This window comes from Barbus barbus, assembly GCF_936440315.1.
Source record: "Barbus barbus genome assembly, chromosome: 33".
NCBI classification, from domain to species: domain Eukaryota; kingdom Metazoa; phylum Chordata; class Actinopteri; order Cypriniformes; family Cyprinidae; genus Barbus; species Barbus barbus.
The window spans coordinates 7,572,253-7,594,369 of NC_136761.1; the positions used below are offsets into that span (position 1 = coordinate 7,572,253).

Sequence of the window (22,117 nt, forward strand, 5' to 3'; positions counted from 1 at the left end):
ACCTTCATATTGTAATACCTCTGTCATACCCATGTCATTATACAAGTTTGTGTCCTCATAAACCACATAAACATGCACACACACACACACAGTCCTGCTTGACACAGAGAAACTGTCTCATGTCCATGAGTGTCTTGCCACAAGACATTCAGTGTTTTAATGATGACAACTCATGAATCAGCCACTGCAAGGTTACAACCGTCAATCTTTTATTTACCACCAGCACAAACATTTAACCAGTTACAACAAGACTTTGAGTTTGTGCGACTGTAGTGCTGATGCACCAATGCAAACACAGTTGTCATTAGTTCCATTACAATGCATTTATTGATAAATTATATTGCAAGTTGTTTTAAAATGACTAGCATGATGTATTAAAGTAGAGCGCTCTAAATTGTCTTTAGATAATTGAGTTAAGGCTGCTACATATTTATGTGTACAGATTCAATGCTGCATAAAAGCCAGATTAATACAGCTCTTATCTACCTCAGAGGTGGCTCTGATACTGTTTTGCTTAAGCAACAGTCATTTTTATTTATAATTCCTTGCTTTACATTTTAGTGCATAGAAAAAGCTTAGTGCCTTTTCTCTAGGTTACATTTCAGCCCTGCTATCATACAATACTAGAATAAAAATAAATAAATATATACATATAAAACAGCCATATTACCACCATCCTTTCAGGCTATGAACTCTTCAAGGACAAGTAAGCGTCTCCTCTTTTTATCACTTCGTTATATTATGTTGGTTTTGTTGGAATGGAATAATTTAAACCTTTTATAGTTTTGAGAGTATGTTTTAAAGGCACCCATTTTATGGAATGAGTCTCAAAACATTATTTCAGCATTAGTAATTTTGTGGGTTAGGTTATGAAAATGTTACTTGCTCTGAACATTAGTTATTTTAATCCTTTATTCTTATAATTCCAAATTAGTGCTTATTATATTATTTTACATTTACATTTATTCATTTAGCTGACGCTTTTATCCAAAGCGACTTACAATTGCTATATATGTCAGAGGTCGCACGCCTCTGGAGCAACTAGGGGGTTAAGTGTCTTGCTCAGGGACACATTGGTGTCTCACAGTGGATTCGAACCCGGGTCTCTCACACCAAAGGCATGTGTCTTATCCACTGCGCCATCACCACCATAATATAGGCTATTTTAATAGCCTATATTATTATCACGATGTAGCGCAAATGTGCCATTTACAGCACTTTGTTAGTCTTCTGATTATTTACTAATCGGGAACGTCGCACATTCAAGAAAACAGTGTACTTCCGCTTTGCAAAATAAGGTGTGCACACGCATCAGAAGCGGCTTCTTTGCAGTGTACAAAGCTGGCGTAAGTGCAGTGGTGGTGTGGTGCTGAACGGACAGCTCCCTCACCGGAGAACGCCTACAAATATCCGTCTCGCGCGTTATGTTTACTAATGAGCTTAATCTATTGATTTATTTATTCTCTTTAATTAAAAATGAGCCGATATTCCCATCACTCTCTCTCCCCGCGGCTGAATGCACTGCAGTGGACAGTTCAGAGCCATTACAGGCTGATTCTAAATGAAAACCGAGGCTGTTAGGAGTGAGCAGGGAGCGTGTATTGATTCCCTCCGCACAACACTGGATGTTTTACAGCTTAAAGTCAACACCTGCGTATTACCTCCAGCACACCTCAACCTCCGCGTTTATTCCCGAGTGAACGCACCACTCCCTTAGTTTTACATCATTTCTGAGACCGAAAGACTTCCCAAATCGCACACTTATCAACTATTGCATGAGGTTTTGAAGTATAAATAGTGCGAGTAGTGCGTTCACACCAGTCCCTTTTTAAGGCATTCTTAGGTATTCTATAGTCTTCGGTTCACACTGAAAATTCCAAAAAGAAAAAGTGCACTTTAAATACCCGGATGATGCACTTATAGAAGCTTCACGAAAGGGCTATCAGACTCCGATTATTAATGACAAAATAACCTTATAAAATTCATACACTATATGCTTGTTCATAATGCATAAGTACATAGTGCATAAGTGAGCGGTCGACAAAAGTGCAACCTTTACGTTATAATTCAAAGGTTTTGATCATTCTATCAGCTGCGTTTGGTTTAGTTGGAGCTTGAGTCACGTGATTTGTGGCGTCGCTCAGTGTGGAAGAGAGAGAGAGAGAGGGAAAGTAGGCGGAGTCACGGTGGAGAGTGGGCGGAGTCGCTCACCGTTCCGTTACACGGGTCCGTTTCTCTTGGTTGTGTTCAGTGTAGCAGCTGCGAGGATCTGAGGAAACTCACTCACTCACTCACCCTCCGTGTCTCGGATACTTTACGGTCTCCAGTGACCCGCTTGGGAGCAGAGAACCGTCCCGTCTTGAGGTGAGTGAAGAGAACGATGAATAACGTCTGTATCAAATGAAGCCAATTAACGCAGACGCCAGCGGAGCTCGCGCTCAAAGAGCGACCGTTAAAGTCCGTTGTCAGATTTTCTCCTCAGGGACGATTAATCATATCAGATGGACATATTCAGCGGATTTATAATCCAGAAATAATCCGCGCACTGCCTGTGAGGCTCTGGAGTTGTGTATTGGATAAGAATCAGACAGTGAGATTTTTAATATGTTATGTATTGGGCGTGTTTAAAACGAAGTCCTCTCAAACTCAAAAAGGCGTCTTTACCTCAAGTGCCCCGCGCCTAATTTCACCTGCTCTCCTTTTTCTCTCTCTCTCCTCCAGATAATGCTGAGTCTCGGTCTGCTCGTGTCTCTGGTGGTTCTGACGGTGTCCGTTACCGGCAGCAGTGACGGAGACCCGCTGGACAATGAAAAGTGGATGAGCACCGTGTCCCAGTACGACAAGAGTAAATACTGGAACAAATTCCGCGACGTGAGTTTTTCGCTGCATTTCCTTCTGCTGCTGGGACACTTGTGTGTGTTTTGCTTTCTATATAGGGACCAAATGTCCCCTCAAAGGTCTTGTAGTCATTATAATTATCTTAATTTAGAAACAGAAGTCAAAGGAAGGTCTTTGTGTTTTGTTAGCCTGCTTGGAATATCCCCTGAAGAACAGCAAAGCTTACTGAACGTTATTTTGTTGGCTTTGCTACAAGCCAAAAGCTTCATAAATTGGCAACATAGTTTGTTAATTAAAATCTAAAATGTCAAAAGGTGTGTTTTAGGGATAGGGATTATTTAGTGTTTATAATACACCTCAAAACAATGGGGATGAGCTTGTCTGTGTTTGGCTGTATTTACATTTGTATACTGTTCCTACTATGTAGTATGCAAGCCTAAAATAGCTTAAAATTACTGGTAGATATAATTTTTGTGCTTTTTAGGTGAATATATTACTCTCGACCTGTCAAGAAATGGTAGAGGGTGAATATGCACACTTTTCTACTATATAGTATGCAAATGGCAGTAGGTCTGAACACATAAAGCATGAGAGCTGTTAGATTTGAAAAGCTGAAAAATGAAAGAAAGAAAAAAAAAGAGAGGAAGGGAACTGTGAGAGCTTTTCAAATGTATGCTAGTGCTGTAGGTATCAAGAAAGTTATTAGTTGTGGTTAAACTGTACTTGTTTTATGATTTTGTACCTGGACCATTAGCTATGGAAGCTTGTTACTGCCCTGGGATAAAAAAAACAAAACAAAACAATGATTTACCTCACAAATTACCAATTACTTACCACAACTCTTATCTCACAATTTTCGCAATATATTTTTTCTTGCAAATCTCTGTTGCACTTTTTCTCCCCCTTAGAATTGTGAGATATAAATTCAGAATTGCAAAAAAGTAAGAATGGTGACATGAGAAGTCACAATAACCATTTTTATTCTATAGTGGAGAAAACAAATAGTGAGATGTAAACCCTGAAAAATGTCATAATTCTACATTTGTCGCATCTTTATGACTTTTTCCCCTCAGAACTCTGAAAAAGTAAGAATTGAGAGTTAAAAAGTTGCAATTAACATTTTTGGTCCCAATAAAATAGAAACTGTTGGAAACAATAAAACAGAATTGAGAGATAGAAAGTATATAATTATGACTTTTCTTCCAGCATAACTCTGAAAAAAGTGTCAATTCTGAGATAAAAATGTAGCAATTTTTTTTATTCTGTTGCCGAAAAATGAAACCCAGAATTTTGAGGAAAACAATTCTGAGTTTATATCTCACAATTATAAATTGTGAAAAAAGGAAGTATTGTAAGATTAAAAAGTCGCTATTACCATTTTTTATTACATAGAGAGGAAAAAAAAAACTGAATTGAAAGATGTAAACTCAAAGTAAAAAAAAAGTCTGAATTGTGAGATAAAAAGTCACAATTATTATTTTTATTTTTTTCCCATGCCAGAAATGTGCTTCCATAATAACCACCTTAAACACAGAGCAATCCGATTTTGCAGGTCTTCAATATCAGATTCATAAAAGAGCCAATTTGGTTCCTAAATTCTGAATATGTGGTTACAGTCTTGTAGTGAGTCCCAATACTGCCGTACACTTCAGCAGTGATGTGCATAGCTTTAGAATGCAGTCAAAGTATGCCAATTGGGATGCAGCCTGTGCGTAGCGTGCATGTGTTGTGTAATCCGCACCTGAGAGACTGAGATCTGGAAACGAAGCACCTGTCCATAAGTGTGTTTGGAGGGTCTCAGCTGTGGGATCCATATGAGAGTGAGATTCAGAGCCTCTTTATATGGATGAAGTGATTGCAGGAGGTGAAATGAAGAGTCTCTTCATGCCTCTCTCTTTCGCTATGCATCTCTCTCTCCTCTCATTCTTTATCTCTGCCTTCCTTTCCCTCTGTGTCAGTAATTTTTCTGTGTTAATGAGAGGGGATATTATGAATGCTGATGCAGTGAGAGACGCTTTGAAAGGGAAGGTGACAAGGACATTAGCACATAAACGAACACACACACACACACACACATACACACATACACATGCTCATATGGTTCACACTGAACAGTACTGGAAAAATCATTATGGTAATTACATCTTGGTATTTGTAGGCATTTTGTAGGCACAATATAGGCATTTTTTCCTGAAAAAACTATGTGCAAATGATTAATGCAATACATAGACATCTGGTAATGGTATTTTTAGATAAGCCGGTAAATGAAATACTGTACAAATTAAAGGCACTTCATGTCTTTTTCACTTTTTATTTGGAGGACACACAGCAAAAAAATCAGGCTATTCATAACAAGTGAAGTCTGGCATCAGTACATAGCCAGATTCACTTTATATAAGAGCAAAAGTTGTATTATAAAACTCTCACTGGGTGAAGAAAATGGAATTTAAGAATTATTAATGTGAATTTTAAATTGAATTAATGATGCACTACAGGAAGTTGAATTACAATTATTAATTGAATTGGTCTCAACTGCAGTTCTAAATCAATTTAATTATGGAAAATGAAGCATAATTAAATTTACCCTGACACATAAAAAGTAATTTTATCTATTAATATGAGGATGTGTATATACTTTTTTTTGGCGTGGCATGAAAAAAAAAAAAAAAACAACCTACAGTGTATTTTTTTTTCTCGAAGTTATAAGTAAAAGTTTATTGGAGTACATTTTACAAAAAATATATTATTCAGTTTATTTATTTTAATAAATATTATTATTTAATGTATTTATTTTTGCTATAAATAAAGAAAAATAAATTTTTATTTTCATTTTTGCGTTTTGATCTATATTCGTGTACGTGTGAATGTGTGTAATAACTCCACAAGCTCCATCAGTCCGTAGGGTGAGAGATGACAGGTAGTGTTGAGCCCATGGTTTAAAAGCTTTAAACTGAAGGTTTACCTGAGGATCTAGTGCAGAAAGACATTTTTAAACGCACACATACACACGCACATTTTGAAAGGCTTTCTGTTCCAGTAATAGTCTGAAGCCTGAAATTAGTGGTCGTTTTAAAGGTCGTTGTGAAATGTGTGTAGGCTTGTCTAATGCAGTGCTCTGGCTGAGCAGGTTTGATTCGGTATTGTTTTTCCATTCAATTTTGGCATAAACTTGCTCAGCAATAGGTCCTCTGCAGTTGAATGGGCCTCATTCATGAAACATGAGCAGAGCTAAATTTTTACAACAATATTAATTGTTAATATTGCTGTCAATATTACTGCTTACTGCTTTTTTATATTTAGTAAAATTCTTAAAAATGAGATAATAGTAATACGTTACTACCGTGGATATTCCAAATCATAACAACTAAAGCGTCTCTGCTGGAAAAACGCTGTGCCAGCAAAGCATTCTCAAGCACCACCAACTGGTCGTTTTAAGAAGAGCGCCTGACATTTTTTCAGCTGGCTAAAAACTCTTAGGTAGACGCATGCTATTGAATATTTATTGTTAGGCATATGGCCTATTAGTCTTTTTTGCATTTATGCAATATACTGGAGCCAAACCTGAGAAAGTAGACTGGAATATTCCACTGTGTTCCTGCACACGCAATTCGTAGGTGGGGATTATGTTAATTGTGTACGGGCGTGCAGGAGCGCCCTATTTACGAATGATGGGAATTCATTAACATAAACGTTTAACTATCAAATCGGACATTTACGAAGCGTTTGTGAATCCAGAGGAGAGTTTTCGGGAAGGTCTGTTTTACGTGCAAATTACTCCGAATTTACTCCTATATTTACGCAAGTTTCATCAATGAGGCCCAATAGGTGCAGTCAGAACGAGAGCCAACCAGCTGATAAAAACATCGAAATAATCCACATTAGGGCTGCACGATATATTGCATGCGATTTTCATGTGCATCTCATCAGCAAAGTGATTATTCTGTGATTATTAATAAATCTCCATCTGTTTTCAAATGGAGCGGCATTTAATACACAGAGCTAGGTATGGGTGATATCTTATCGTTTGCGATATTGTAAAAATTCTCCATATTTCTGTGTGCGACCGTGCGGAGCGACGGGTGGATGTGAAATTGAGGAGGAGTAAATCGTTAAATGAGGAGCTCGAGCTCCTTTGACAATCTGTAACTGTTTGGTTAGGGCTGTACAGTGCACAAAAAACTGTAGTTCACTGACAAGCTACGCAATATCACGTTCAATATCGCATGCGATTCTGAGCGCAAATTGTGTAGCTTGTCAGTGAACTACGGCTCTGTGTATTAAATGCCGCTCCATTTGAAAACAGGTGATGGAGATTTATTAATAATCACAGAACCGGCTTTACTGATGAGATGCGCATGACAATCGCATGCGATATATCGTGCAGCCCTAATCCACATGACTTAAATCCATCAATTAACATCTTGAGAAGTAAAAAGCTACGTGTTTGTAAGAAACAAATCTATCATTAAGACATTTTAAACTTCAAATCATTGCTAAAATAGAAGTCCTATATCCATAATATTGCTTTCTCCAGGGAAAAAAGTAATCTGGTCTGAATCAGGAGAGAAATATGCACAGATTTAGCACCGAAACAGTTCTAAGCAAATATGTAGGTGGATTTTGATGTTAGAGGACAACGTGGGATGGACTTTTTCACTTGAGGAAGCTCTATTATGGATTATAGACTCGTATTTGGCGACGTCAAAGTCATGTGACCTTGGTGTAGTTCATTTATAGCCTATGGTTATCTAGGCGATTTTATTTAGGCTTCAAGATTCATAAATGTTCTGTTCATTTGTGAAGATTACGATGAGCAAAATGTATAGGAATAAAACTTTTGTTGGTCCCAGAGTTTATTTTCTGCAATAATCCAAAAGCTAATGGTAAAATCCTATTGGATTATTGTTGAGGGGACCAGGATGATGCAAACTCCCAGGTTGGCCTACAAAAATGCATCATCACTGCAGCACTCATTTGGTTCAAGGTGATGTTTGTTAACAGAAGACAAAGTTAATTCTCCTCAGTTTTTTGAAGCACCAGTACATAGATGATTTGCAAAAGAAGGATGAACCTCATGGTGTTTCATGCAGCATAAGGCTCTTTTGTTTCTAATCGTAAGCTTTACTTTTTAAAAACCAGTCAGTGTCTGTAGCTTTGAGTTCATTTGTATGCTAGTGTACTCATAAATTGACAAGATTAACTTGCAGCAGATTTACACATTACAAATTCAGTCTTTCTCCTCTGGGAAAACTGAACAAATATTTTTCATGAGTCATCTAGCAATATGCTCTGGCCAAACTTCCTGTTTCAACAGGAAACACATCAACGCAGGAAAGAAAATTGACCTTGTCAAGTTGTTTCTTTAGGAGTGAAGGACTGACTATCCTTGCTAAAGGCTGATGGGTCTGAATTGGATGTGGTTGGACAGTAGAGGTGAGGTTACAGCAGGAAAGTCTGGATGTGAACAGGAGGTCCGATTTTTAAAATCTCATTAATGAAATGCTTTAGGTTTGTGCTGGGCAACGTTGTGTTGTTAAAGGATGGAAATATTATGTTGCCATTTGATGTAGGTGTATAGGATTCATAAAGTCATCATTAAAGTGAGTTTTGAATGCAAAAATCAATTATTTGCCAGAATTAAACACAGCCGCATTTGGACGTCAGAGATCTGACCATCATTTGATCATTTGAAAAGTACAAATTCAGGAGGCGTTATACTGACTGTACAGTTCAATTTGATTCGATTCGGTGTCCTTTTTAAGTCATTTTTGTGAGAACTCAAAGGGCACAATCATGAGAGAGACCTTGTGTGTGTGTGTGTGTGTGTGTGTGGTATGGATCCTCTGGGGCCGCTGTGACTGCCATGTAAATGAGCCTCATTACTGCGAAACTGCTCACTGTCTAAACGAGAGGAGCGCTGAGGACAGCAGAGGAGAGGCTGGAAATTTTGTTTTTGTTGATGCTCTATTGTTCTCCAGAGGAAAGGCGGCTTGTGATTTACTGTAATCACTGGGATTCGGAGTCTTAAGAGTTTTGGGCTTTCTCTATCTGGTTCAGTTTTGCTTTCTGTTGCTCCTTTTCCAAGGAAATAGTGCTGATGTCAGTGCAGAGGATCTGTGAACCTCTCTCAGGTCAGACCTGCATTTCCAGTCACTTCAGAGATGAATAATGACCCAGGTGACTACATTACTACATAACCTGCCCTCTGAGTACTGGTAGTGGGGTGGCAGCATGGGGCAAAATTCATAATTGAGGAATTATCTGTTTCAGTTCAATATTTGGAATTTGAGTTGAACTGGCCTTAACTCACAGGGGGTTAGATTGAAATTTGAATTGAAATGACAGGACGAGAAATTTACTGAATTGACCATTCGCAAAGACCTGCCTATCGCCGACAAACAATGCCACTCTCACGCTGCATATCATGTTCTCAAGCAGTGAAAAATACATCGCAGAGCAAAGAGGAAACTGACAACACACCGACAGACAAGACAGAGCAGGTTACTTCTGGTATGAAACAAGGTCTCAGGACTCTCACCTTTAAAATTTAGCCATTGTTAAAGAAATTCAAACAATAAATACCTTTTTTTTTGTCTCTTTAAAGGTGCACTAAGTGATTTTTGAAAAATTATTTTAACCACAGTGTCAGACCAAGTCCCAAAACACTTGTAGCTAATCAGCAGTAAGGGGCCGTGTCTTGTAATGACAAAGAAAAGAGAGCGCTCAGTTTGAGTGCACAGAATGGATATTAGCACACCGACTATAGATAGAGAGAAATGGCAGAAATAAAAAAAGAGGAAAATATCAGAGAAACAAAACATTAAAAAGAAGGGTTACGATCAGACAAGAGGTAGGACCCGTGTAAATATCGGAGCAGCTTTCCAACGGTGGAGCGAACTCAAGGAGTGGGAAGGGCTCGAATCAGACGCTGAGGTTGCATTGTTACTTCATGATAAGAGTAGCGTTGATTTTGCTTTGTTTCACACATCCTATCCGTGTTGGCTTTTGTTTGAATATGCTTGTGTGTCATCTTCAATTGTTTCGTTGTTATATTTTAAAACACAATTGCAATGTTTGCAGTTTTTCCTAAAATGTATTTTCCGAAATCCTCGCCGTCTCACCCTTTAATTTCGCAGGTTTATTTTATTGGCGTTCACTTTTAATCACTGTTTTTGCATCTCTTACTGTGGAAACATGCGGGGAAATTAAAGATTTTTTGGCCATGAATTTAGAATTTGATTCTATGACTTAATTTGTTCCCTTATTTTAGTTAAATCATGGGTTTTATAGGGAACAAATTAAAGAAACATAGACAGTGCCCAGAAATTATTAAGTCGAACGTAGAAACAAATTAAATTATGAATTATAGCCTAAGCCTATATAGCTGGTATCAGGGTTTCCGTTGTCCGGTAATTGCCGGACATTGGCCGGAAAAAAAATGAAATGTCTGACAAAATTAAATCTCTCCGGTCAAATTGTCCGATTAAAATGGCCTAATAATCCCGCCCCACTAACACAATCTGAATTTGAGAATAAGCCTAAAATGTATAAAGCAAAAATACACCGACCTTTGGCTATGTTATAAAGGAACAGGCTCTACCGTTTGAAAGTTATTAAACAACATCGCATGCTGCATTTAAAATAAAGCGCACGCCTAAGGGGCCGCTCACATATCGCGTCTTTTGCGCGCTCAAGTTCGTTATTTCAAATGGAGACGCGCGGTATGCGCGCTCATAATGGAAGCGACGCGCTCGTTTTTTCCAGGCGCGTCCGCGCTGCATCGAGATAAAAACATCTCAACTTTTCAGAATGACAGAGCTCCGTGGCTATGGAAGATTGCATTTCTCCACAGCCTGCGAAGTCCTCATATGTGATTTCAACTAAATGTATCCAGAGTGGACCAAGCTCGCCAAGATAGCCTGTGTAATCCCTGTCTCGAGTGTTCCTGCAGAGAGGGGGTTCTCGCTGCAGAATCGGATCAAGACGAAGCAGCGAAGTCGCCTTGCGGAGAACAAGGTTACGCGCCTTATGCGCATTGCAAGTTGTGGAGAGACTCTGGGAAGTTTTGATTTTAAGTCGGCAGCTGCACAATTCAGCACTGCAAAACAGCGTAAAAAGTAACCTAAAATGACAGTGTTATAGGCCTAGTCATTTGTTTGTTCCAGTTAATTTGACAAGGAGTCATTTCACGGTGGCCAATTTAAATGTTACCAGTTAAATGAGACATATTGAGAGTGTATAATTAAGTTCGCTTGAGTAAAAAGTTAACAATAGGCTACTATTCAGATATTTTATGTGGGGAAGGGGGATTGGTTTGTTAAACTATGAATGTGAAACCATAGTAAAAACAATTGGCGTTGATTGACGCCAATCGGACTTTCATGTTTTTTTCCGTCTATTTGAAAGTTAGGCTAATAAACGTTGCATTCTATACGGCCTGATTATGTCATTTTTTAAGTTACATAGCCTGCCTCCAGTTTTCCTCAACTTGACTAATTAAGAGGCGATATTTGACCGGCATATCACCAAAATGTCCGGAAAACGAAACCTCTGCCGGTGACTTTGACTGGCACCATTTTTTTCTAGCGGAAACTCTGGCTGGTATATAGACCTGTCCTGCTTGCTCGTGTCCCGCAGCCCTGTCGAAGCGCAGAGCCCGGTATGAAACAATTGTATCTGGGGAAATTATAATTAAACATGACTTAGTTACTACATTTCAATACAAAATACATTTATATTGTTTCTGTTTTAATGTACTTTTAAAGTTTGGATCACATTAGAAGCGTAATTTGTATGTTGTATGTTATTTATTTGTGAATTATTTTCGCCAAAGATCCAGCCCCATCACAGTCACTCACAGCCACTTGCAAGTGTTTTGTGCATGAGCCGCACGCAGCCCAAAATTAAACTGCTTAATAGACCATCGATAGCTTTAATCAATTGCATCTCTTATCGACAATTAATCGATCATCAATTAATCGTTGACATCCCTAGTGTAGACATTAATAACACACAATCTAATAGGTAGAAAATTTCATTTATTGTTAGTTTTCGGTCATAGCAGTCAGACAAGATGGCGTATTTGGCATTATGATCCGTCAGATCGCCTATCAATCAAGCTCTTTCCAAACGGTCTATTGAAAATTTTAGTTTAACATAGGCAATGCATTCTAGGAAATTAAATATTATTCCATTATATCCATCCATCCATCCATCATTCTATTGTTTGAGTTATATGCTGTTCTTTCTTTTGTTCCATCCATCTTTCTATTGTTTGATTTACTGTTGAATTGTTTTGTTGTTCTGTTTATCATTTCTATTGTTCCAACCATGCATCATTCTGTTTATCCTTCTGTTGTTTGATTTATTGTTGCATTGTTTTATTGTTCTATCATTCCATGTATTGATCCATCCATTCATCTATCCTTCTGTTTATTGTTCTATCATTAGATTTTTTTGTTGTATTGTTCTGTTTATCATTGTTTCGTTCCATCCATCAATGCATCCATCCATCATTCTATTTATAGTTCTGTTGTTTGATTTATCCATCCATCCATCCATCCATCCATCCATCCATCCATCCATCCATCCATCCATCCATCCATCCATCCATCCATCCATCCATCCATCCATCCATCCATCCATCCATCCATCCATCCATCCATCCATCCATCCATCCATCCATCCATCCATCCATCCATCCATCCATCCATCCATCCATCCATCCATCCATCCATCCATCCATCCATCCATCCATCCATCCATCCATCCATCCATCCATCCATCCATCCATCCATCCATCCATCATTTGATTTGTTAGTGTATTGTTCCATTCTGTCTATCATTGTATCTTTTTCTATTGTTTTATTGCAGTTATAAGTTATTTGAATTTCAAATTATTATAAGTGTACTTGCATTCAAATTCAAACAGCATTCTGTTTACGGCCTCAATTTAAATTCAGGAATTGCATTCTTAATTTAATCCCAGCGAGTAGTAAACAATTCACAAGCATGGAATTTGTAAATAAATTTATTTTAATTCAGATGAAAGGTGAAAATAGAGTGGCTGGAGTTGAATAGATTTACTGCATGACAAAATTAGGAATTGAGTGCCGGTCGACTGAAAGCAAAGCGAGCTGCACCTCTGAGCAAAGTGTCGAGCACTTAAATGTATTCAGATTGGCTGTTTATAATGAGAGAGTTTTAAGTTACTGACCTGCTCTCTGCTTTCTGATGCTACTGGCTCCTGGTTGAGGACCAGCAGGTTTAAGGAGTCGATGTGTAGCCCTTTTCTGACATCTCCTTTGTCCTACGTCTGACTTCCCTTCCCCCCTCTCTCTCTCTGTCTCGCTCTCTCTTGTTCTCATTCACTTTCTTTGACACATCCTGACCCTGTGCTCCATCAGCCGTGAAATCAGCCCTGCAATGCACACACACACACACACACACGCACACATACCTACCTACCTATCTACCTACCTATCTACCTGCCTAAGTCAGCTGCCATATCGCTGACTGTTTTCTGCCGTCATTAGAAGGGTCATGCATCCAGATCCAGACATATGCGTGTGTTTATTTTTGCATCTAGCTGTGCTATTTTATATTTGGTTCCTTCTACCTTTGGCAAGTGTTTGTGTGTGTGTGTGTGTGTGTGTGTGTGCGCATGCGTGGCTGTTTCTATTGATTTGCTAATTCATTAGACTGGGCAGAAAACCTGAACAGAATTGCTGAGGGAACATGACTGTAAGAGAGGCAGGTGTGTAAACCCACGGGATTGATCAGTGTGTGTGTGTGTGTGCTGACAGACGGTATTACACTGAGTGCTCACAGCTGGGACTATGATGACTGTGCTGAGCATGTTCTGTGAATGTGTGCATGATGAGAACAGAGGGATGAAGTGAACGAGTGAGGGAGCTTCAGTTCTGAAGAGAGAAAGACGGAGTTTGGAACTGTAGTCATTTCCATTCTATGGAAGCCTATGTTGATAAAATGTCAAAATCACAGGTGCGCTGATGTACCTATGATGCACAAAACATTAAGGTCGGCAGCAAAGTAGGTTTTAAGACACCGAATCTGTGTCCCTGTCTGTCATTCTATCACTTTCTCTCTGTCCATCTGGCTATTTGTCTGTTAGATTCACAATCAGATTCAGTAGGCATGGTAAAAAAGCTTTACATATACACTACATATTTTTTAAAGTCTCTTTTGCTCACCAAGGCTGCATTTATTTGATCAAACATACAGAAAAATATTAATAATGTGAAATATTATTTAAATGGCTAATTTCTTTGTAGGCCCCAAATATATATTAAAATGTGATTTATTCCTGTGATAAATCTGACTTTTCAGCATCATTACTGCAGCCTTCAGTGTCAAATGATCCTTCAGAATTCATTCTAATATACTGATTTCCTGCTCAAGAAATGCTTCTGTATGCGTGTAGTAAACAAAACCGTGCGTTTGTACTATTCCTTCACACAGAGAAACGCACAACATGCAGGATTCAAATTCAAATAGTATTATTGCGGCTTAATATTCACAGGTGCTAGTCTATGCCACGTTTTGATTCAGGTGAAATGACCTACTCTTGATTTATCCATCCACAATTTGGCAAATTCCATGACATTCCACGTTAAATAGTAAATTCTGCTTTTATGACTGGATTCCGTGATTCCATCTGCGTTTTCCGCATTGCATAAATCATAGGGCCCTACAGAAATGATCATTCTTCATAAAGAAATATAAAGTAAATAGGTGTAAAGATGTCAGTATTTCCCCAAATGTCAACTTCTGAGCTAAAAGCCCTAACGCTTGCACGTGACTGCCTCTATGCAGAAAAAAACCCCCTGCTTACTGACCCCAAACCTCTGAACAGAAATGTAAAATCTGCTGGTCTTTCTCTCTGTGGTCCATCAGACAGTGATCTGTGTTAATGTGTGTGAGGGAATGCTCTTATTGACAGGGCTGGGGAGACAACGCTGATCAATCAATCAATCGGCCGCTTGAAAAGTGAGCAAAGTCCTACTGAGAGACCCGTATCACATGGGTGTGTGTGGGAGTATGGAGGTTAGCCTCTTCCCAGGATGCAATGCACTTTAATAGCATGTTAACTGTGAGTTCAGGTTTGAGAGGTTTAAACACCAGAGGAAAAACTGATCTCATGTAAAGCAGTGGAGGAGAAATAAGAGCACAGCCAAAACATCTTCAGAAATCAACCCACAGTCCAAATGGCAGCTCATTTAGTCAGAAAAGGTTTGTTTATTTGATGTTATGATATGTCCATATGCATGTATTTGCTTTCTACTGCTTTCATGTGTGTGTTTCAACCTTCAGCTTTCACCCTGTCAGTGGGTTTAGCAAGTGAAAGTGAGTATTTTCCTTCATGTGTCTGTTTAACAAGCTGTTTGCAACTTAAAGTAAACAGAACAAATTTGTCTGTCTGTGTCATTAAAGGAGGCGTGTGTGTTTTACTGGATGGCGAAGGTTTTTCCAGCTCGCTGAATGGAGGATTTCTCTCTATGTGGGTGACAGTCTTGTCAGATGGTTGCAGCGTGTCTTTGATGGGAAAGAGAGGCAGAAGTTGTTTTCCGTCAGTCTGGTTTATTGTTTGTTTGTCTTCAAGATTCGGCTGTTTTTCTGTCTCTTTTTTAACCTCCACCTCCGTCTTCCTCTCTCACTGTATTCATCTCGCTCTGATTTATCATATTCCTTGAAGCAAAGCATGTTGCCTCGTGCTTTTGTGTGTGTAGTTTGGGTCACTTATAACTATAGTTTTTGGGAAAGCATCATGTGCCAACCATCTTCTCAAAGTTAATGAGAGGCGCTTATAAACTGGCTGTTGTCATAAAGGAGAAACTGTAAGGTTTATCATTTGAAAACTGAGAAATTAAGACAGCCATAAATAGGAGTAATAGGTATATTGTAATTTTACAGTTCTGTTAAAAATAATATTATTGCATTATTTTTCCTAAATACTTTTATATTTTACAGTTGTGTGATGGATCTGCCATAAGCATTAGCAAAATCACATCAACAACAAAAAAAAGTCCATAGCCACAAACGGGTTAGAGTGAAATTGTGATGGTCTTTAATGTAGGGGTGTGCGATATGACGATTTTTGATCGTGGACGATAAAAATGTCTCCACGATCTGCTTTTGAAGAAAAATCCTAGTATCGTGCTACAGAACACATTATGTCAAATACAGTTCTGGTCTCCGTCTCTATATACTGTACAACACGACATACAGCAGTAGAGTTACTCTGACACGACACTGCACTTATTCGCGATCGCAAAAGTACATTATTTGCACACAAGCCTTGCTGGTTAAATGTTTAATTCACGCGCTGGTCTGACGGCTTTTTCTGAGCGCATACACCTGAAGCACGCGCATTAAAATGCCTGTCTAACAGCGCGAGCGCCTGATTACTCAACTAAGTTATATTTTGCGCTAATACTGTCAAAACACACAAAGTTTACATACAGACTGAGTTGGTTATCTCTAAAATGAAAGTAAATAGTTAAGAGAGAAACGGATGCGTGCCTGTATATTAGATGCGTGCAGCTCTTAAAGGGACAGGACACTAAACATGCTGTCGACTGTCATTAAAGGGATAGTTCACCCTAAAATTTAATTTCTGTCATTATTTACTCTCTCACATGTTGTCCCAAACCTCTATTAATTTCTTGTGCTGAACCCAAAATAAGGTATTTTGAAGAATGAGGGTAACCAAACAGTTGCTGGTCTACATTGACTTTGATAGAAAGAAAGAAAAATCCCATGGAAATCACTGAGGACCAGCAACTGTTTGGTTTTCCACCTTCTTGTTTTATGACAAGATGGCGGCGCGAACACATCGCGAGGCTCAGCGTCTTACCAGATTTTGGAAAATAGTGTTAATTTACCTGGTTATTTCACTCGTGTTCGCGCGATCCAGTTATGCGAACTACAGCTATAGTAAACAATCACTTTTGGACATCAACAAACAGTGTTCCAACATAGTTTTAGATCATCCTTTCGACTTCAGCGAACTCCCGCCGGAGCTACTGAGATCACCGCGGACAAGCGGATCACTCGTACCGACCGGAAGTGCTCGGCGTCGGCGTCGAGACCGTAAACAAAGACGGGGAAAGCGTGGAGGGCTGCGTGCTAAGCTAAGGCTAAACCCACATCGACCAGCTCTGCCCAGCATCTTCCTTGCCAATGTACGGTCTCTGATGAACAAGATGGACGAACTAAAGATCTGGACCCTCACACAGAAATGGCTTATGGACTGTAATGTTATGTTCTTCACTGAAACATGGCTCTGCAACGATGTCCCAAACAGCGTGGTGCATATGGATGGACGTGCTCTCTTCAGGGCTGACAGAGTAGCAGCAACCTCTGGTAAAAACAAGGGTGGTGGAGTATGCATTTATGTAAATAAATCATGGTGCAAAGACTCTGTCATTGTTGATACCTACTGCTCTGCTGAGCTGGAGTTCCTGATTATCAAGTGCAGGCCATTCTATCTACCACGTGAGTTTACTTGCATTGTTGCTGCTGCAGTTTATGTACCTCCGGACGCTAATGCTAACGTGGCTATGAAAGAACTCTGTGCTGCTATTAGCAAACTACAAACCCTGCACCCGGATGGAGCCTTTATTGTTGCTGGGGACTTCAATCACTGCACTCTTAGATCTGTTCTCCCTAAATTTAATCAAAATGTCTCCTGCACTACAAGAGGACATAAAACATTGGACCACGTTTATACTAATGTGAGTGATGCCTACAAAGTCACACCCCTCCCCCACCTGGGTCAGTCTGATCACCTCTCTTTGTTCCTGCTCCCCAAGTATACCCCGGTCATCAAACGTGTGAAACCTACAACAAGGACTGTTAAAATCTGGCTGGAAGGTGCTGACTCCACTCTTCAACATCAATTCCAGCTCACAGAATGGAGTGAGTTTGCTGCCCAGGCCACCACAAACTCTCAGATTAACATTGACACTTACACCAACTCTGTCATGGAGCACATCAACAGCTGTGTGAGCAGAGTGACTACACACAAAAAAATAAAAATCTTCCCCAATCAGAAGCCCTGGATGAACAGAGAGGTTCGCCTCCTGCTCAAAGCAAGAGATGCAGCCTTCAGGTCTGGAGACCAGGAGGCTTACAGCTCAGCCAGAGCCAACCTGAGGAAGGGTATCTGCCAGGCCAAACTCACACACAAACAGAAGATTGAAGAACACTTCAATTCTTCAGACCCCCGGCGTATGTGGCAAGGCATACAATCTATCACGGATTACAAACCACCTAACTCTGTGCCCCCCTCCAGCTCTGCCTCCCTCCCAAACGAGCTCAACCACTTTTATGCTCGTTTTGATCAAAATAATAAGGAGATCTCACTCAAAGCTGAGCATCAACCCAGTGAACTGCCTCTCACTCTCTCCACATCAGACGTTTACTCCACTTTGCGTAAGGTGAATGCACGGAAGGCAGCTGGCCCTGACGGAATACCTGGTCGTGTGCTTAAAGCCTGTGCGGAGCAGCTAGCTGAGGTCTTCACGGACATTTTCAATCTGTCCCTGGCCCAAACAACTGTCCCCACTATCTTCAAAACCTCCACCATCGTACCAGTACCGAAACATTCCACTGCCTCGGTCCCTAACGACTTCCGTCCTGTTGCACTCACCCCCATCATTGCCAAGTGTTTTGAGAAACTGGTTGCATCCCACCTAAAATCCTGTCTCCCTGCTACACTGGACCCATTCCAATTTGCCTATCGCCACAATAGGTCAACAGAGGACGCCATCTCAACAGCGCTTCACTCTGCCCTCACCCACCTGGACAGTCAAAACACACATGTGAGAATGCTGTTCATGGACTTCAGTTCTGCATTTAATACAGTAATCCCCTCCAAGCTGATCTCCAAGCTCAGCCAGCTTGGAATCAGCACACCCATCTGTAATTGGATTCTAGATTTTCTGACTAACAGACCTCAGTCCGTCAAGTTAGATAACCTCTCCTCCTCCATCATCACCCTGAACACCGGCGTGCCACAGGGCTGCGTACTGAGCCCTCTCCTGTACTCCCTCTTCACCCATGACTGTGTTCCTGTTTATGGCTCCAACACCATAATCAAATTTGCAGATGACACCACGGTGGTAGGTCTGATCAAGGATGACGATGAATCAGCCTACAGGGATGAGGTGCAGCACCTGGCTGTATGGTGTGCCACCAATAATCTACAGCTAAACACCCAGAAGACAAAGGAGATCATTGTGGACTTCAGGCGGACTAGGAGTCATGCACACACACCCATCTACATCAACGGAGCTGAAGTGGAGCGTGTGTCGAGTTTCAAGTTCCTTGGCATCCACATCTCTGATGACCTCACCTGGTCCCATAACACCTCTACTCTGGTCAAAAAGGCACAGCAGCGCCTTTACTTCTTAAGGAGCCTTAAGAAAGTTCACCTGAATCCCAGGATCCTTGTGGAATTCTACCGCTGTACCATTGAGAGCATACTCACGAACTGCATCTCAGTATGGTACAGCAATTGCTCCGCATCTGACCGCAAAGCACTCCAGCGGGTGGTGAAAACTGCTCAACGGATCACCGGCACCCAGTTAACTTCCATTGAGAACATTTATTATAAGCGCTGTCTGGGCAGGGCAAGAAACATCATCAAGGATGCCTCTCACCCTAACCATGGACTTTTCACCCTCCTTCCATCCGGCAGGCGTTACAGGTGCCTACGCTCTCGCACCAGTAGGCTCAGGAAGAGCTTCTTCCCCGAGGCTGTGACACTTCTGAACGCCACACCACCAATCTAACCTGCACCTGCTTATTACTGCACTGGTCACAGTACTTTAAACACATGCATTTGCACTACTCATATTTTGCACAGACTGCACATCGTTCAAGTCATTACACTATAAACTGTTTAAAGTTGTTACTGTACAAGCACAGTAAACTATTTCTATAAAATATTGCACTACTGCTATTTTGCATAGAATACATTGTTCTATCAATACTTTGCACACTCATCCAGCTGTATTTATTTATTACCACTGTTCTCACGTTCCTGCTGTTCATAATGTGTATATATAATCTGTAATCTATATAATCTACATTGCTCTGTTCATAATGTACATACAATCCCTACATTGCATTCCTATTTTATATTCTGTATATACTCTGCTCAATACTGTATATAGCAATTCCACTGTATATTCTGTAAATCATATCTTCACTTACTCTGCACTTATATGTATATAAAACACTATATTCTTGCACTTCTTTGTTAGATGCTAACTGCATTTCATTAGCTCTGTACTTGTACTCTGCATAAATGACAATAAAGTTGAATCTAATCTAATCTAATCTAATCTTCTTCAAAATAGCATTTATGTTCAGCAGAAGAAAGAAACTCATTCAGGTTTAAAACAACTTTTGAGTAAATGATGGTATAAAAATAAAACATTATGACAGAATTGACAGACAGATGACAGAATATTTATTTTTGGGGGAAATATTCATTTAACGTTAACAAAACAACAAAACACAAAGAGAAAAATCACTCACTATTCTTGACTGAAAAACTTTAATACAGTTGCTTTAGGAATCAGTCTATGTAGTGTTTTATTTTTATATTTGTTCATTCAATTTCATTGAATGCTCTGCTAAATACACCTATTGTACCTGGAAATAAAGCACTTTTTTTATTATTTGTATGTTATGTGTATTTGTAATGTGTATCTTTGTTCTTATTTTTTAATAAGAAAGATAAAATAATGAAAAATATTTTTTTTTATCTTCACCCACTTTGGCCTAAATATCTGCCATGCATCTTTGTCTTTCTAGTTTGGCTGTAATGCTCAGACAACTTTTAAAACCAAAATAGTAAAACTAACATGACAAAGAATCGTGATTAAAATCGTGAATCGTGATATTTCTAAAAAAAAACGTGATATGATATTTTTCCCATATCGCCCACCCCTACTTTAATGACTCTTGCTTACGTGAGGTAAAAGGTGACTTCAGACATCCTCATGATGACAAAAATATGATGAAAATCAAAAAGTTTAACAAACTACAATCCCATTCACATGGACACAGTTGGAGTAGAAAGAGTCATATGACATGATATGTCATATGAGGCTCTAGCCTCTCAAACTCACAGAGGACAAACTACAGCACAACTTTACCAGGACAAGAAGTATCACCAACTAACTCTCTAGACAAGACATGCACTGAATTTAAAGGAGTTGCCCAGCACCATTTAATAAGAAAAAGGGGAGTAAAAATATTACAAATACACACAGACATGAACCACAAAAATCCTGCAATTAACATTTAACTAAAATTAGAGCCATGATAACTTTAGTTAATGTAAATAGCATTGTGCTAGACAAAAATCACATTGATCAAGACAATGTGAATCACATTTTTCAATGTTCCCTCCAACTAAGCATAGTTGGTACATTCCGACTTCCTTCAGAAATCTAATAAAACAGCTCAACTTCCTGTTTGAACCCCTTTGTTAGCAGTCTGGCTTGGGCACACATGACACAGCAGGTACATTTTATTGTCTAAATCCTATTTTTAATCTGTATTTAATCAGAGGTTGTTTGTTCAGTTTTAGTCATCTTTCAGTCCAGAGAATTTTAACTGGTTTTAACATTTTAGTTTTAAACCAAATAATCAGACTAGAATGACAAAAATGACAAATAAAGATAACATGCTAAACCAATGTAACAATGTCCTTGCTTTTATTGATCAGGGCAAAGATAGTCTGTAGAAGTTATGTGTGGCCCAATAATTGGCCATCACAACTTTACATATTACAATAAAAAAACAAAATAAGATATTACTATTTTTAGTAGTAGTAATAATAACAACAACATGTTTACAGTTAAATATTGCAATAGTGATATTTCTTTTTAAAATATTTGCATGTAGTAGAACTAATGATAATTATTATTGTTGTCGTTGTTGTTAGTATTACTACTACATAAAAATATTAAACAAAATAAGGACTATTACTATTGTAATTAACTGCAAAATAATAATGCTGTAACAACAATGATTATTACTACTACTACTATTGCTACATGTTTGCATATTTTAAAGCATTAATGTTGTTTGCAGATTATGTTTCAGATCTTGTCAGGGTTATTATCGTTAAATAAAACTAAAACTGAAACCATAAAAAATATTTTCATTACTTTATATAAAATAAAATTTAAAAGCCTATTTTTTTCAGATAGTTGCCAGGGAAATATGTCTTATTTTC

The 22,117-nt window shown here is 39.1% G+C and overlaps 1 protein-coding gene across 1 annotated transcript in view; it reads left to right on the top strand.

Annotated features, from left to right (window-relative positions):
• Positions 1 to 2,177: 2,177 nt before the first annotated feature.
• The window catches only part of LOC306853522 (testican-1-like), a 227,517-nt gene continuing 207,577 nt past the window's right edge, over positions 2,178 to 22,117 (top strand). The window contains exons 1-2 of the mRNA XM_079391005.1: positions 2,178 to 2,364; positions 2,722 to 2,871. Of these exons, the coding sequence (XP_079247131.1) occupies positions 2,725 to 2,871 (147 nt within the window). The 5' untranslated portion in view covers positions 2,178 to 2,364; positions 2,722 to 2,724. The remainder of the gene's footprint in view (positions 2,365 to 2,721; positions 2,872 to 22,117) is intronic.